General features: G+C 37.4%; 1 protein-coding gene across 13 annotated transcripts in view; it reads right to left on the reverse strand.

The window, feature by feature from the left end:
• Cpeb3 (cytoplasmic polyadenylation element binding protein 3) overlaps window positions 1-18988 on the reverse strand; it is a 208803-nt gene that overhangs the window by 44638 nt on the left and 145177 nt on the right. For all 13 annotated transcript variants that reach the window (XM_048801753.1, XM_048801752.1, XM_048801751.1 and 10 more), the window contains 2 exons: window positions 10495-10609; window positions 1034-1215 (listed from right to left, as the gene is read on the reverse strand). In XM_048801753.1, the coding sequence (XP_048657710.1) occupies window positions 1034-1215; window positions 10495-10609 (297 nt within the window). The remainder of the gene's footprint in view (window positions 1-1033; window positions 1216-10494; window positions 10610-18988) is intronic.

An 18988-nucleotide genomic window follows, 5' to 3' on the forward strand; every position in this document is an offset into this window, starting at 1 on the left:
ATATATATATATATATATATATATATATATATACACGAATGATTGGGAATATAGCTCAGTTGGTAGAGTGCTTGCCTTGCATGCACAAAGCCCTGGATTTGATCCCCAGCAAAACACACACACACACACACACACACACAATATCATCATCTTGCTGAATAGGAAAAATCCACCACCAACTAAATTTTCACCTCCTAAGAAATTTGTCTGTTATACAAAATGAGCCATAGATGACTGTACAGAGTACAGGTGAAACTTCATACTAGGACATATGTACCACTTTGCTAATTCTAGTCCAGTGCATGCCTCAAGAAGATCCTTAGTCTGCTATTTACTCTTTACATCTAGTAAGATAGATCCCAAATTAGCTCCTACCACCTTCCATTCCCCCAAGTTTCCAAATAGGGATAGAGGTTGAATTTAAGGGATTTAAACCCCGTACCTGTCTGCCAAACCAAAGGAGCATCCCAACTCTATCACTTCCCCTCTTCAGATCACAGGAACATAATCAGACCAGGCAGGTAACATCAGTGAGCAAAATGGCAGATAATACATGTACATATATTTCATAAGCAATGAAACTATAGGGAGTTAAAGAAGAGACTGAAGGAGACAGCAGCTATTAGGTTTAAAAAATTGTAACTATGTGTGATGTAATTTAAAAAAAAATTAGAAGTTCAGAATTTTATGTATATTCCTTAACATACAAATGTTAATCCAAGCCTGTTTAAGATCATTATAAAGATCATACATATCATCAGTTCTTAGCACATCTTTGAACAGCACCGGTCTTGTGTGCTAAATTCTGCAGACTAAGTGTAGCATCACCCTAGGGATAGGTGAAGTTGAAGGTCCATTAACACCTCAAACTGAAAGAGGGCTTTCTTTCTTAGGCAGCCTAGATGGACTCACAGAGCAATGCCATGCAAGGTAGAGCTGCTACTTATGACCACCAGGTGCTTTTCTTCCCAGAGACTCACAGAACAATCTTCATTTCTTTCCCATAGCAACTCCACCCTTAGTGGTTGCTTACCCGTTTGTCAATGTCATTGTGTTGAAGCTGCACAAAACGTGCACTGATGGCTGCGATGTAACTCTGCTGATTGGAGAACGCCACACGGCCAGCACCTTTGGGGTACTTCAGCTCTGGGTCTGTATCAATGCCAGCATAGCAGACACCACCGTACAAACGGTCCATGATCATTGCCAACTCAACTGCAAGAAAATAAACAGGGCTTGTATAAATATTTGGAAAGTACTCTCACCCAGGAAGGAACATGCAATGTAATTAAGAAAAGGAAAACCCATGCTAAGCATCATGAAAAATGTCCACATTAGTCTTACAACTCAAGTAGGGAAGCTACTCACAGGATATTTTAAAATAAAATGGAAAAAAAAAATTATACACATAGAGTTTACATAATCAGAACTTAAAGCTACAATATAGAAGGATTGATCTATCAGTAATCCTGTTCTAATTTCTAACAGCTTAGTATCTGGAATAGGCCCCAAGTAGGCAAAATATGTCATGATACCATAACAAGTTATAAAGAAAAAGTTCTATTTACTGATCTCTTAGACTGAAAGCACTTGTGAATATCACACTGCTATACTAAGACTAAGATACAGAAAGAATCAACTCCTCATTTTAACTAAAGACATTAAGTTTACAGATTTAAAGCAAGTCTCTATTTTTATTTAGGGTATATTTCATTTGAACTGATAACCTCTCACATAAAAGTCTAAATAATAATACTAATAATGACAATAGAAGCAATGAACATTTATTGAGCATTTAGCTTTAGGAAGCACTGAACTGCTACATGAGGAGTAAAAACATGCCAATCTTGTACCTTGCTATAGGTCCAAAGGTCTGATCTGCTCTCCTTGCCACATTTCTTGCCTTTGTATTGGTATATTTACAAAACACTTTTAGAGAAGACATTTAGAAAATGGACCATTCCAAAGGTTATCTCCACCATACAGGTATCATGGAGAGACATGTAACACTTACCTGCATCCTAAACTGCCTGAAGATAATTGTTTACTTGATTTATACTGGATAGCACCTCCTCCAGGTATGACCATTCTTTTCAGGCCATAGCATAAATCCAAAAGACTCAGCTCTACCCTTGGGAAGTGACCCAAACACCCATTTCCCTCCAATACCAATAATGTATATGGTATTTGAAAAGGAGAAGATAGGGAAAATAGAGGATGACCTGGGCTACAGCCTTTGTGCAAAAGCCACAGGAGAGCTCCACAAAAATCAGTATCTGGGGAGAAGGAAAGTCCCATAAGCTGGTGGGATAGGGGGAGAGTTCTGCAGCAGATTAAAGGGCAGAACGGTGTAAGAACTTCCCTGCCTCAAGATTTCTACAAATAGAAGGAGAGCCAAGTATTACTGGTTCCTCTAATTCAAGACTGTTGAGATGGTAAGAAAAACTGTGTCATCATATCAGAAAAGCTATCTTTTTACTTCTTTGAAATTTCTTTCCATATCAAACTGCTTATATTGGTGACGACTTTCTAAGTGTCTATTTTTAATAGGAAGAATAACCTGTAACCAACAGGCAATTTTCAAGGAAGAAACTAAGCTAGCAATAACTAAGCCTAAGAGGGAGTGCTATTAAAGATAGAGCAGCAGAAAGTCATCCCAATTATCCTATTATAGTCAGAATTACTGAATCATATCAGTCAAGGGAGCACTGAATTAGAGCCAAGTGGACTCTATTGAAGTCTGGGAAGGATCCTGGAATCGCATTCATTTGGATGATGCAACAAGAATTGTACCCAAACCCTGAATACCAAAGTTCAATGGTTATTCACACTGCATCCCAACAATCTCTGATGACTTAAGCTTTTCCTCATATAGCTAATGTTAGTCCCATAACAGAGACCAAGAAATTCAAAGTAGGTTAAATTCTCAATTGCAGTCATTAGTGAATTTCCCTTATTGGTGGAATGGGCCCTGGAAATTAAATTCTAATATTCTGAAGACAGGGTTTCCCATGGAATAGAATAAGGGAGGGAACACTTCCCAAGCCTCATGAGTATCCGGGAAAAGAATGTTGTCAGGGGACTAAATGACATATGTCTTCCACAATATGAAGGACACAAGAAGGCATCTGATAAGAAGGCACATTTGTGGTAAGCTTGAAACTCCAGTTAAGGAGGACAGTTTCTGTAACCACAAGTCCTTCTACACCTTAGTGGTTTCCAAAAGAATCTTAGGGATCCTCCGATGACAGAGAAGGCACCTTCCACAGGCATAAACATTCCATTATTTGTGACTCTACCTGCTAGAAAACCTTCTTCATGTGCCAAACATTACATCATGACTGATGCTGCTGGCAGTTAAGTACTTTTGAAAGGGAGCAGAAATGTTCATGCAGTTATGCTTTTACGAAAACTGATTATAAAAAAATTATTTCCATTTATGAGTTTATATACAGTCATTCTCTTGGCCAGCAAAAAGTCTGCAGACATATGAGCCAATAATGTCTCACTTAAGGGAAGGATAATTTGTTGAAAAACTAGAAGAACCCAAATTGACTAAAGGAAGAGTTTTATGGACGAGATAATGAAAATTTCCCTTTCTATACCTTAATCTGTATTTTAACTATAGAAAGTCTAATATTCTCATCACTCTTGAAGAAAAAGTAAATAACAGTCAAACAACTGCTGTTTACATTTGGTCTTATATTTGACTAGTAAGTCTTTACTCAGCACTTACTGCAGACTGATTTCGTTCTAGGTTCGAACACAAGAGGGATATAATTTAAGTACTAAACAGTGTTTCTAGTTTTGAGAAAGCAATTTTCCAATAAGTGACACCTTTTTCCAATACTTCTTTTTTTTTGGGGGGGGGGGGCGAGTACCAGGGATTGAACTCAGTGGCACTCGACCACTGAGCCACATCTATAGCCCTATTTTGTATATTATTTAGAGACAGGGTCTCACTGAGTTGTTTAGTGCCTCACTTTTGCTGAGGCTGGCTTTGAACTTGCGATCCTCCTGCCTCAGCCTCCTGAGCTACTGGGATTATAAGCATGTTTTTTTTTCAATATTTCTAATGCTATAAAAACAGCATTTTAAAAAGAGCTACTTTAATCCATCCACTAATGTATGCAACTGATGAAAACACAGAGCAAACCTTCCTCAAGTCCTACAAATGTCCAACCTGAGACTTCTTCTTTTTAATAGAAGGTATAAAGTTACCAACAAATGTCAGAATGTACAGCTACTTTCAGAAGCTAGATTTTAAAGGCTTCTTTAGAGTAAGAATCATTAGTTAATATAGGAAAGTCGTCTCCCTCTGATGGGAAGACAAGAGACATGAGAAGACTAGTTGGGAGGTGGAGAGAAAAACAGAAGGAAAGCAAAACGGTCTATCAAGAGTCAAGTAAAATCTTCACGGGTTCAGCTCAACCCTGCTCATGAAATCTGAGTCCTTGATAAAGGAAGTAACAACTTCTTTTTTTCCTCAAGTACTGGGAATTGAACCAGGGTCTTGGATAAGCTAGGAAAGTACTCTACCACCAAGCTACATCCCCAGCCCAAAGATGTGTGTTAATGGGACTTTAGTAAAGTCACTAAGTCTGTGACAGTGAATTCTCACTATAAATAAATCCTCACTTTCTGTAGATGGAAGAGAAAGAGTAGCACCCAGGAGCATGTTATTAACATTTACCCCAAGAATATGAGGGTACCAAATCATACTGGGCATGCAGATGAAGAGGTCTGGAGTACACACAGAGGTGACAACAAGCAGGGTCCATGAAGAAGTCAGGACTCTCCAAACCACTTTTCAATTTTTCCTTCCCATCTAGACAGTGTTCTCAGGGTCTGATCACCACAGGGATGGGAAATTGGCAGGTGTGGCAATCATGTCCAAGGACACACTATACTTTGGACCAAAAGCTCCATACTCATAAGTCAACTCAAGTCATCTCATGACCAACTTCCACGGTAGCAGCAACACAACTATGGGTTTAATCCACACAGTAGCTCTTGTGATGAGCTTCCTTGTGCCATAAACTAAAGAAGGAAACAAGAATACTACAGCTGTGTAGAGCAAACCACATCCCCACAAGTTCTTCTGGGTTGTGACTGCTCTGAAGTTGAATCTGAACGCAATTATAATTTCTCGGACTTGCTCCTGATCCTTCAGAAATATGGAAAAGGACCTCACTCACCAGAGAAGAAAACATAATTCCTCCAGTCTGTTCTACCCCAGGGTCATTTCTTATCATTTAATTACAGTTTAAGCCCAGTCTGAGACACTGAGAGCCAAATGGAGTGGCAGAGAACCCAAGATTTCCCAGGGAAATATCAACACATTCTAAACTGAATCTAGAAGCCCCATTTCTTCATTTTGGAAATAAGGACAGCACACATGGCAAAGAGGCACAGGGTACCTCAGGATGACAAAGATGTATGAAGTTCTGAAACAAAGGAAGATTGAACTTGACCAGTGGAACTTTCTAAATTTCCCACAGTTCCTGGATTGGTTCACAAGAACAGTTCACATGCATCAAAAAAAGGAAACGTGCTCAGATGCTTCTATTCTGCATCAGATGTTAGGAAGTTAATAGTTTTAAACAGATGGTAGGAACAACCAAGTCAAACAAAGAATGCTTAACTAGACTAAATCTAACTGATACCAAGGTGACTGTTACTGAGACAACATCCCAGATCTCAGCTTGCTAAAGCAGCTTCCTTCTGTACAAAGAACCCGTAATTTGAAGTGTGGAAAGCTAAAGAATGACTCTTATCTTTTTCACTTATTGTGACATTAGACCAATTATTCCATGTGAACTCTTTCTCATCTCTAAAATGCAAAGTCCACGGCTTACAATCTCATGGAATTATCATGAAGATTAAAAATAAAGGAGAGCTTGAGGCACACTGCCTAGTAGACTGATGCTCCAATGTTTAGTTTTGTCCAGAGGCTGTTTTCCCCTCAACTCATAAATCTTTGCTTAACATCAAGCTGGCCTGGTTTCTGTGCCATACAAAGCAATTCATACCCCAGCTTTACTTTGGCTTTATGCTAATATTTCTCAATCCATCACTAATATGGCAAAGTTTGACAGCAGCCCTGGGTAAGGGAAGAGCAAAACCACATACTAATATTAAAAGTCCTTAGCCCTACAGACAAATGCAGCTAATTGAACCAGTGAGTTAAATCTGGAGTTTATTTGGGACATTTCATACCAAACTTTGGACTAGGTAAAAAAAAAAAAAATTCTGCTGTTGAGAAATTTGATACAGGATGATTTTGGCTTGCTACTACTTCACAGAACAACAACAAAAAAAAGCGTGGTTACTTTCCTAAATCACAAATTGGGATGCTTCCCAATTCATATGAATTAGGTAATGTTTATACAGAATGTGTGGAATCAATAATCTTAGAAAAATTCATGCTACATATTCTCCCCATATATGACATGTATCACTGAATATTTACCTCAGAAGGTTTTACCTCCCAGGGCTAGGAATAGGGATTGTCTAGCATACATGAGACCCAGCTCCTCAAAACAAAAAACATCCCACAGAAAAGCTATCCTCATAATAGAGTAAGGGAGGGGAGTTTAGAGAAGGAAATTTCAGAATCCATCAAAGAATATTAGTAGAGCAAAAAAAGAAAGAAAACAATTATCAGAATAATAGTCAGGAAAGATAGGAGAGCCAAGGATGATCAAGCAAATGGTAGGTTCCAAGGGTTCAGATAAGCCATCTTTCAAGATTGATTTGTTCTGAAGGGCCTAGTCCAAAAAAATGTTGGAAGGAAGCCGTGAAGTGAAAGAACAGCTCACATGCCTCTGATTAGAAAGAACAAGGGCTTTTCAAGCCTGGTCAAGGTCAGGAGTGGGTTGATCACAAAGCCTGGTCACTAAAGCAGTCCTCAAATCAGATGCTTAAGCCAAGAAGCTGGAATCAGAGAAACACGTTAATAAACTGGGGGAGTATGTGGGGACTAGATATTTGATTCTCTCCTTATCCTGATGGTCTCCTCATGACCCCCAGCTGAGGTGTGCCTTTAGAGAGGTCTTAATGCCATGTGGTTATGCAACAGGGCTATTTCTCATGGACATTCAGGAAGACACACTGCTCATATTACTTGAATGGAGAGTGGCAATGTGCACTACTTCCAGGTGGCAGCAGGTAGAGCACCATTTCCCTGTACCAACTCTCCAAAGAATGTAAAAATTTTAACCACAAGGTGGCATGGTGGGTCTACGTACAGCCTTTCCCAGCAGGGAGATGAGATGAGGTAGGGCATACATACAGAGAAATAAAGATCTAAGGAACACTATACTTCATCTTTGGCTTGCTACAGTCACTGACAGATGAGATGATAAGAACATATATTATATGACCTAGAGAAATTCATCAAAGGTGATAAGAAAACTCATCTAAATCTAGATTTTCCTTTGATATTTTCCCATTTTCTGGTTAATTTTTCTAGATCTGTGCTTTTTTCCCAAAACCTTAATTTTAAAAAGGAGGGCTGGTGAAAGGACCAGAAGATATAACCTAAACTCGGTCAGGACAATACTGCTTGAAACAGGTTGCCTTGTTCCTGTATTTCTGTTTATAGTTTCTGTTTGGAGGGATAAAGGCTGTATTTAGAATAACTATTAGTGATGAAGGTTCCTGGACTTACAGTGGGGAAATTTCAAAGATTAAAAACAAAAACAAACTAACAAAAATCCTCACGTAATCCAAAGGAATAACTCTGGAGTAATAACATTTGAGTCACTCTGACTTGCTAAAGGACAATTTTGGGGCCAGGATAAAGTGAAAATCCATGTTAACATCTAAAAAATCTCATCTGTTTCGTTGATTTAGTGCCTAAAATAGTTTTAAGACTTTAGAATTTTATTACTACAATACCTCTTGGAAGTAATAAAAAGTGTACTGAAGTACTTCAAACAAGATCTAAGAATCATTATGTCAAAGAATATAAATCAGCCTCCCATTAATCCTAAATTAGCATTCTATTGATGCATTTATTGTTTATTCTGTTCTGAAATCTTTGACTCTGTAAGTATGATGACCTGTTTAACATGATGATGGGATGTTCATTCAGTTTGGTATGACATGCAACTTGCTTGTTTGTCAGTGGATGTTTAATAAATGTTTATTGTTCAAGTCAACTGCATTGTAACTGATTTAAGATTTTATAGCAAAGTCAAATTGAATTCCTTTAAAAATAGTCTTCTATTCCAAGAGTCCACAAAACTCAGTGTGCTGCAAAGAAACATAACTCTATGCACATGAATAAAAGCTACAGATAATAACTCTTTTGTTTAGATCACATGGCTTCTAATCTGGAAATTCTGGGAGACAGTAAAATATAGGACACTAATATAGATGATCTAGCCACTTGGAAACTTGCTGCATTTATGGGATTTTTTGGCAAGGGGGGAACATTTCCACTAGATTAAGTGATTTTTAGATTATACCCAAATAACTACGAAAGCAAAATAATTTTATGGCAAAAAAAAAAAATTCTAGTTTAAAAAAAAAGAGAACCTCAAGACTTACAGACTTTAAGGTATACTTTTCTCTAGGCAAAACCCACAAATCCCCTGTCTGACTAGGTAACTAAATATATTTCTTGTCTAGTCCTAGAACTTGTAGCATCTTGCAGACACTAAATGTTAAAGAATATAATTTTGTGTCTTGGTGACAGAGAGATAGTACAGCAATCTTCATAGGATTTATGGAGGAAAAATGATATAGAGCAAATGTGAAAATGCATCTTCATAGAATTTATGGAGGAAAAATGATATATCTACCCTTCCAAATCATTCAAACCGACCGAATAAAGGATGAGTAATATAAAAGGGAATTTAGTTTATAAACTGGAGTTTCTATGACTTAAACATAGATGTAGGAGTTAAATTCCATTTTGTTAACTTGTAATTGTAGGTCTTTTTCTTTCAGAATATTTTTTCCAGATTCCCATCTAAGAAAGGAGGAGAGGGACTAGAATATTAAATTTATACCTGTAGTTAGTTGCAAAAAGGAATACCAAGAATATTAGCAATGAAAGTCCATTTGTAGAATACATATGCATTTAAAAGAATACCAAAAAATATTTTATTCCTCTCCATTTCTAAATATAACATCCATTAGAAAAAGTCAGGAATATTCCACAACACGACCATTCATAATTTTTTTTTTAAAGTGCACATTTAAGTTAGAAACTAAGGACTGCAGTTCCCAAGTGAGCCTGTTCTTCCTAGACGTTATTCTTTATAGCAGATAAAGAGGGGCCATCTTTGCTGCTTTGCTTTCTTTGTTTTGGCACAGTTTTCCATTAGAATGAAGTAAGACACAACAATTATTTGACTTTCTGAAATAGTATAAAATCATAAACTCTATAGTCATAATTATAACTTTAAATTCCTTCAAAATGGAATTATGAATATATCTTTACATAGGTCTAAAGTTATCTTTTAGGTGTGAACTGGAATTGGAATTTGAATAATTATGTTGGAAATGTTCAGAAACTTTCAAAATTGGTCATCAAAGTCAGAGAACCAAATACTATAGGTTATCTTTTACATTTCTGTTTCCATGACTTAATTTTAATGATTTGCTTTTTGTTTTATATTTTAGGTAGAACTAAGTCTACTTACTTACAAATAACACAGAAATAATGTGTTTCTGCAACTGTAGGGGCAATGGAACCTTGTATTTTTGGCTTTTTTTTTAAAAATTCATTTATTCTAAGTGCTCTAAAAACTTAGTCTTAGAAATAAATTTATTATATCCCATTGGCAATAATATTGATTATCAGGAGGCTGATGCACAGCTACTTAGATTTGTCTTTGGATTTAATAAATATTAAAGTCTTCAGTTCACATCACTTCAAGCTCTTAGGCAATTATGATTCTGCTCAATCTCAGCAGCACAGTTTATCACATCATTAGAAACAATTTTTAAAAAATAGGGAGGCTTTTATAAAGTTATAACAAAAATGCCAAAGTCCATAATTCATTTCTTGTAGTCCATGAGCAAAAATAGGAATCTATCTCACTTGGGAAGAATTCAGTTTGATTCTCAGGAATATTATTTCCAGCAGTGGTCTGGCTCATCACTGAGTAGGCACACAGACACACTGGACAGATTTCTGATGGGTGACTTCTTTTTCTGTCACACATAGCAATGCAAACTGTCATAAGAATGTTACCCTGCAAATATATACATATATATGTATTTTTATACATATATATATTTTAAACATAGTTAAATAGGAAACATGATGGTTTAATGAAATTCACCCTTGCACCATAAAAAAATAAAGAATTTGGGGAGAAAATAATTGTGAAAAAATCAGCTCAGTGAAAAACAACATGACAGCCTTCTCTTGGAGATTGTGTAGAGCTGACTGGAAACCTAGAACATTGTTAGGATGAAATACATTGGGGATTTTGTTGTTGGTTTTGTTGTTGTGGTGTTACTATTTCCACTCACCAGCTCGAAGGGGTCGTGGAACTCCCCCAACAAAGATAGTTTTTCTGGGGTCCAAAGGCTGAGAACCATCCATTACAAAGTCACTGTCACTTAGGTTCCATGGTCGAATTTGCACCTGAAAAAAAGTCGTTTACTTGGTCCTTACTTCATTTCCATCAACCCCAAATGAAAATAAGATGACTAAAGACAAACCCATATCTGTTTATTTTACAACATACAGGACCCAAACAAAATCCAGTTAATTAGTTAAGGTAATTTGCAGGAAGTGACTTTATGTAGAACGCTTGGGGAAGTTATTCAACATTCCAGACACATACCAGGAAACCTTCAGAAAACCATGGGTGATTTCTTTTTTTTTTTTTTTGGTTTTTAAAGGCAGCCTTTTGGCAGGTTTTGGGTTTTGAACCAGATTCATTTTAACATATCATGGTCTCTTTACAACCTGTCACAGTACACCATTTAGCTTTTTAAGAGCCCATTTAAAAGGAAGGGAACAGGTGTATTAGAAATATTTTCTAAGTATTATCTCTATGTCTGGCTTTTTAATTCTTATCAACCTCCCAAATTTAAAGTACTTATCTTTTAGCAACATGATTTAACTTAGATTAACACTCATCAAGTTAGCAAGGAATTATCAGAGATATCAAACATGAAGCATGTAGAGCGTCATCCAATTTTGATTAATTTACTTGATTTTGCTAAACAAGATTTACACAGTTCTTTTCTTTCTTTTTTCTTTTTCTTTCTTTTCTTTTTCTTTTTTTTTTTTTTGTTCTGGGGAATGAACCCAGGACCTTGCACATCCTAGGCAAGAGTTCTACCAATGAGACATACACTCAGCTATTTTTATTTTGAGATAGGGTCTCACTAAGTTGCCTCAAATTTGTGATTCAACCTAGCTGGGATAACAGGAGTGCATCACTGTGCTCAGCTTGCCAATTACACTTTCAAAATGCCTTGTATTCACTCTAAAACTGGCATTGCTCTTTAGAAACAGTCTATACATCCCTTAAGAAGCTAGTCAATTCACCCTCACCCAATATTTTGCTTTTTATGACATTTTTGCCCTTACCAGTCAGTCAGAAGCCACAAAAGCTTAATTTCTTCCTTAGACTGAAAACCTGGACCTGTCTGCAATTTTCTTTTCTTTTTTTTTTTTTTTAAATATTTATTTATTTTTATTTTTTTTATTTATTTTTTAGTTATCGGCAGACACAACATCTTTGTGTTTTTTTTTTTTGTATGTGGTGCTGAGGATCGAACCCGGGCCGCACGCATGCCAGGCGAGCGCGCTACCGCTTGAGCCACAACCCCAGCCCCAATATTTATTTATTTATTTATTTTAAATCTTTGGTGGACACAACATCTTTGTTGGTATGTGGTGCTGAGGATCGAACCCGGGCCGCACGCATGGCAGGCGAGCGCGCTACCACTTGAGCCACATCCCCAGCCCCAGCAATTTTCTTAACATTCAAACATTTGTTCCATCTTTATTGCATGAAATGAAAATAAAAAAATCCAGCTCTTTCCTTGTAAAATTTGGTGTTTGGCTAAATCATCATTCCCTTGATATTTACCACAAAGGCAGATTCACCAGCATTATAAAACATCACTTTAAATGTCTTCATAAGGACCCATTACTAATTTTTAATTAAAAACATGATAATTTCCTGGTACTACAAAAACAATTCCAATATCACAGATTAAAGGAAAAGAGTGTTATCTTTTTCTACAAAGAATCCCCTCTTCTTCTAGTCTTATTCTTAATAAAGCAGTTAAGCAACTTCGGGACCCAGTTAGGTGATTCCAATTACCTTATGCTAATTGAGATTTGTCATGGACTACCCCCCCTTCCTTTTTTTGAGACAAAGTCTTGATAAGTTGCCCAGGCTGATTTTGAACTTGCGGACTCAAGTGATCCTACTGCCCTAGCCTCCCAAGTAGCTGGGACTGTAAGAACACACCACTGTACTCAGCTGGTCATGGATCACTTTGTTTGGAAAATGAAAACAGCCAGGCATGGTGGTGCATGCCTTAATCCCAGTAGCTGAGGAGGCTAAAACAGGAAGATGGTGAGTTCAAAGCCAGCCTCAGCAAAAGCAAGGCTGCAAAGCAATTCAGTGAGACCCTGTCTCTAAATAAAATAAAAAATAGGGCTGGGGATGTGACTCAATGGTTGAGCATCCCTGAGTTCAGTCCCCATTACATCCCACCCCACAGCAAAAACAAACAAACAAACAAACAAACAGTTGCTGTGGGGTATCCATAGTGATCTGTTTTCATTAATCAAACCATACTCTTTTGTAATAGCAATAGGTTGCCACTGTTCAAAGGAACCCTGCAGAAGATCTCACACCTTCCTGCTGAGAGCTCCATCACTGCCTTTTCTCCCCCCACACTCCCTCCCTCCACCCTCACTTCATCACATCACACACAACCTTTTCCTCTACCATATTCTTGGTATTACAGATTAGATAAAATACAGCAAGAGGGCTCAGGACACAGTGCTTATTAATCATAGTCACAAAACTTGTATTTCCCAGCTGCTACCAGAAAACTGTTGCTCAAAAGCTGGCACTTCTACAGAACTAGAAAAATGTCAGCACAGGCCAACATGAGCACCCTCTGTACACGCACTATGCAAAAGTAACAAGGTGGTACTTAAAAAGTACTTAAGACTTAAGAAGTTCCACTTACACTGGGGTTTCTCTCTGAAAAAGAATTTTTTTTTTCATAAGGCATATTTCTCCATCTTCTTAGGTTTAGCTTTAGACCTCAGGGCCAGATACAAATGTCTCATCTGGACTTACTCTGTGGATATACTTTCTGATCCTGATTTTTATTTTATTTTTGCTGATTCTGGGAATTGAACCCAAGGCCTTGGACAGGCCAGACAAGAGCTCTACCACTGACCTACATTCCCAGCATGATCCTGATTTCTATGTCTATTTCTGTATTATAATATCATATACTTCATAAGCTGATACAAATATTCTATGAAAAGGCTAAGTATAAATAAAAGAACTGCTTTTCAATTATATTTTTTCTTCAATAATCATTTTTGAGAATGAATGAAGTTAGAACTTTGTCCTAATTCAATATAAATTTTCCCCAGCCACACAACTTTTATATACATAGGGACAGCTCTGTATGTGTATATGTTTGAAGTGACTCATCCAGTGTGTTGTCAAAGAGGCCCTACTCTACACAGTAAAAGACTCAGCATTCTGGGGACATGCAGAAATAGTGAAGAGTCCCCTAAATGAAGCTAACAGAATCCCAACAATCCTTCTTGGAGCAACCCAATCACATTTGTTTATAAAGGTGACTTTAGGAAGAGGTGCTGCTATATCATTTGGGAGGCACATACCCTTTGGCCATGCTATGTCCTTACAACACAAGCTCAAAGTCTGTAGAATAAATGCACCATGTCACCAGGACACTGTTAGCAGACAGGCAGTGATACACTGAAGGAAACCACTCCTGATGGAACCAGGCACTTCTGAGCTCCAGCAAGTAGCTACCTTTTATGAGAATGTTGTCCTTTTTCTTAAAGAGTGGCTATATTTTTATGTGAAACATCAAGATTCTAAAATGTTGGGAACTAATTCAATGGTTAAAATCACTGTATAAGTGAAACAAAGTGCCAGATCTACCCTGTGGGTCCTGGTCTATGATCTTTGGCTTGAAAGGTTTAGTTATCTCATAGCTCACAATGCAATGTTCTCTTCCATAGCATTTATAAGAGAAAATACAAAATAGTTTTTCTTTAGTTTCTTTTTTAAGTACGTATTCCTATGGAAGCTCTCCTGAGGACCTGGACACCTACTTTGGGCTGAATTCTGTATCTTCTCAAATTTTATCTTTTAAATCAGAAATCTGTTCTGTATAAGTGTTTATCTCCAAAGGTAAAATCTTTTTAGGAATAAAGCAAAATCAAACACAAAGCTTGCTGACATAAATATGTGAATTCATACCACACCGAGACTTTAACAACATCAGCCTTCAAAAAAATCTAAACAACTGTAACATAAATAAAATCAAGAGTTTTTACTGAAAGTACTAATTTTCCTTTTCAAGGTTTCCCAAAATGCATTCTATGGAACACAGGTCCCTACTGTTGATATACCAGACAAGTAGTATTTGGGAAAAGTTACAGATTATCTTCTCCTTGGGGGTTTCACAGTATCCACTAACATATTTAAAAGACTCTGAGGAATTCTATAGGCAAGAAATATGTTCACTGTTTATCTCAGCATCTCAAAAGTTATTTCCATGGAACCCTTTCTTTTTTGCATAACACCCACTAATATCTTTGTATAATATACTGCCCTGTTCTATTTTACCCTTAAGGTGGTTTATCAAAATACAACATATTAAGGCTCGGGATATAGTTCAGTTGGCAGAGTGCTTGCCTCACATGCACAAGATCCAGGGTTCAATCTCCAGCACCATCATGTATGTATGTGTGTGTGTGTATACATATTAAGGTAATGACTAACATAACAAAATGTTGCAGAAGCTTCACTCCTGCCTAGACCTTTTCCTCGCTTATTTCCTGCTATTGCTCTGAAAGGTTTGCTTTTATAGAAACTAACATTAAACACTTAAGAGTAAATTTAATATTAGTAAGTTTAAATTTTATCTGTTCAAAGAATTGAAAGTTTTCTGACTGAACTGCATTAAAATATGTTAGCAAACCAATTTGATGATTTTGTCGTAAATAAAGAATGAAATATCTAATAATAGATCTATATGAAAACTAAAGTTTCATCATACTTAAAACTAAAGGCCATTAATAGGGATAAGATTAGGCCAAGTGGTAGGAAAAAATATTAAGAAATGTAATGTGGGTCACTTCTTTAAACAGGTATACAAAAGCATTATTTGCTAAAAAAGATTTCAGTGAAAATTTACAAATATAAAAATATATTTTTATATTGTAAGTATAAAATTACAATATAAAAATATATTTTTGCTGGTGCAGTGGCACACTCCTCCTGTAAACCTAGTGACTCAAGAGGCTGAGGCAGGAAAATAGCAAGTTTGAGGTCAGCCTCAGCAATTGAGAGAGACCCTCAGCAACTGAGTGAGACCCTATCTTAAAATAAAAAAATAAAAAATAAAAAGGACTGAGATTGTAGCTCAGTGGTAAAGTGCCCCTAGGTTCAGTCCCTAATTTAAAAGTGGGGAGCATTTTTGTTGTGTCTTTAATTATAGTAAAAGAGAAAACACAGGTTTCATAACAGTTTTTTTTTGTTTTGTTTTGTTTTTTGTAGTACTGGGGATTGAACTCAGGGTCTTGCTCATAAAAGGCAAGTACTCTATCACTAAGCTACACCCCCCCCCCCTCCTAACATCTTATGGTAACTAACAGTTATCAGTATTTTCATGGGGAAAAATGTATACCTAATTTTNCCCCCCCCCCCCAGCTCTTTTAATTCTATTTTTAGAGAGGCTCTGGCTAACTTGCCCAGGCTGACCTGAAACTTTCAATTCTCTGAAGTAGCTGGGATTATAGGGACGCACCACCATACCCAGTTATAAGAGCACTTTTTAATCAAACCCCAGGGTTTGAAGTTTCTGAACATGGCCTAGCCTCCCTATGGCTCTAGAATTCTCTCAGTGTAGACCACAATTTAGTATTTAGATGTTCATCCACCAATAAATAATGTCTTGAGATCATTTTGAACATCTCACCCTATATTTTATCCCTGTCTGGTAACCTCCTTAGGTTACAAAACGTTGCATCACATGAATATCCTACTGCATAGTGGCTTCATTTTCATCTGTCCATCTCAAAACAGGTCTAAAAAGCAACCAAACTATTCAAAGTACAATATAATACAATAGTACAGCCTGGTGGTCAGGTCAGAGAACTATTTGAGCCAACACTCCCTCCCCTGCCATTTATCCATTTGCTCTTTACCATAAAGCACATGACTCAGCTCAGATACCACCCCCAACTTATCCCTCTCCTCCCCATTTATTTATTTCCTTTTCCCTCTTTTTAGTACCCTTCAAACTCCTATTCAGGGTCTTCAGGAAAAAGTCACAAATTTTCTCTCCCTAATCTTACAATCCTTTCATTTTGCATGAAGCAGAAAAACAATACTGCAGAACCATCAGGACTGAGCACTGCTCTCTCCAACAAGCAGGAACATCCCTGCTCATCCCAATAGCCAGGATGAGTCAGCTAAACCCATGTCCACTGACATACAGCTATAACTGGTTAGTTGTCGTGGTAATGAACTCAGACCCATCCCCTACTGTCAGCAATTCTATTTTAAGCATCACATAACTCACTAAATGAGTAGAGTGCCCTAGCAGTATCAGAAATAAACTAGTTTGTGGTTTGTAACTCATATTTATCTCTTCCATAGTATAAGGAGTTTGTTTTACTATTAATCATCAAAACTAATAGCCACGGCAGCAAATTTGTGGTTTGGACTCTTCAAAGAATAATCATTAACCTGCTTTTTACCTCATAACCCCCTAATGAACAGATTAGCCAGTTTCTAGGAATTTAGATGCCATCTATCATTCTCAAGTGCTGCTTTCTTAACCAACAGAGAGAAAAAAGGAGAAGCCATCCCAGTATCTTCTGGGGGAAATAGAAAGGAACCTGGTAGGTGATCAAAGTTTTTGGTCTAGATAAGCATTCTGTATCCTAGGCAGCTCTTGACCTCAAGGCAAAAAGTTGTAACTCTGGCACTCAGACTATTCCTTAGATACAAGTAGTTCCCCCCAAGGACCTCATCAAAAGAGGCAGGATTCCTTTTAGATAGGCAGCCAAAAGTAACTCTGGGAAATTGTCTCATGTTCTAGGATACTCCAGATCTAACACATGCCTTAGGAAATTGTCCAGGTATAAAAACAAAACCCTTACTACCTGCACCAAGCTGCAGAGCCTACCTGATGGAAGGTTATACAGCTCCTCTGGGACCTTCAGCTACTGACTGATGACCAATTCAAGCACAGCACTCTTTATACTGTTTCATAAGGGCACTTAGTATAGAAATAGAGCATGTATGCCAGGTGCTGTGGCACATGCCTGTAATCCCAGCAGCTTGGGAGGTTAATGCAGGAGGATCCCAAGTTGAAGGTTAGCCTCAGCAATTTAGTAGACTATCTCAAAAAAAAAAAAAAAATTAAAAGGATTGGAGATATAACTCAGTGGCAAAGAGCTCTTGGGTTCAATCTCTTGTTATCCCCAAAATGTTATGTATATACTTGCACTGTGCTTGATTTAATAAAACTATCATCCATTAAATGCTATAGCCAGAAGACTCAAGTCAATACTTTCTCTGTAAAGGCTCTCCTGACTTATCTCAGAAACTTCTGACCACTCTCTCCATTGACCATTCCCCCACCACAACTACTCACTATAATACTGTGGCTCTGAGTACCTGTGGCTCCTTTTAGAGTCCTCTTAGACTGAGACCACATGGTTCCCAGTTGCCCATATAGTGCCCAACCCCTAGTAGATGCTCTTCGCAGGTTTGGTGAATGAACACAGGTTCATTCACCAAACATACTGGTACCTCATACTGGTACCTCAGGAACATTTCTAACAGCTGCCCTTCTACAGCTCCCAGATTACTTGTTCCATTGACAGCCACCTTCCAGAGGCATGGGAATATAGTGTGTTTGGTCACCAGTGGGTATCTTAGGGATTGGGCTTAATAAATGCAAATTTCTGATATCATTAGATATCAAAAATACTTAGCATTCATCACCACTGCTGATTCTTTCACATTGCTTATAAAGCCTAACTATGATCCTGAAAGGGAGAAGAAACCACTAGCATTTTTGAGCATTTGTACGTGCATCATGTGCTAGGCATTTTTATATAGTTACACTTGAACCTCAACCCAAAAATTATCCACACTTGAGAGATAAGAGATCTAAGGATTGGAAGAGGGAAAACCTTTTGGGATTTCCAGTTTTATCAGACCCAAAGCCCATACAACCTCTTTCCATTATAATCATGCTATTCACCTGCAAGGTTTCCATCCTAGAGGCTACTGGCTGCCAGTAAAAGCATCCCCATGGTCTCAAAATGCAATTTTATTTATAAGTGATTAACTACTCTCTCCAAACTTATTCAACACATTAACAGTTTCTAGAGGGTACATGTCAGTGGTAGAGCATCTGCCTAGCATGCCCAAGGCCTTGGGTTCAATACTCAGCACTGACCAAAACCAGAAAATAAATGGCCAACAGATTCTTTTTTAGAACTACTAATAAAACCAGCAGTTAGAAAAGTTCCAGAAAAACAATTTAGCAATGAAAAGTATAGTCAGCTATTTTAACTTCCAGGTTCATGGCCTCAGGCACTCTTGTATTCCAGCCAGACCATTTTGTCTACATAAATGTGTATTTTCAGCTCCATGGTACTAGGACAAGGATGTTGTTACTGGCATGCTGATTACTGAAACTCTTGAGAGGAATGCACACATAAAAGTTCAGGTTACCTAAGTTTTTCCTGGAA

The sequence above is a fragment of the Marmota marmota genome, unplaced genomic scaffold (genome assembly GCF_001458135.2).
Source record: "Marmota marmota marmota unplaced genomic scaffold, marMar, whole genome shotgun sequence".
Classification (NCBI taxonomy): Eukaryota; Metazoa; Chordata; class Mammalia; order Rodentia; family Sciuridae; genus Marmota; species Marmota marmota.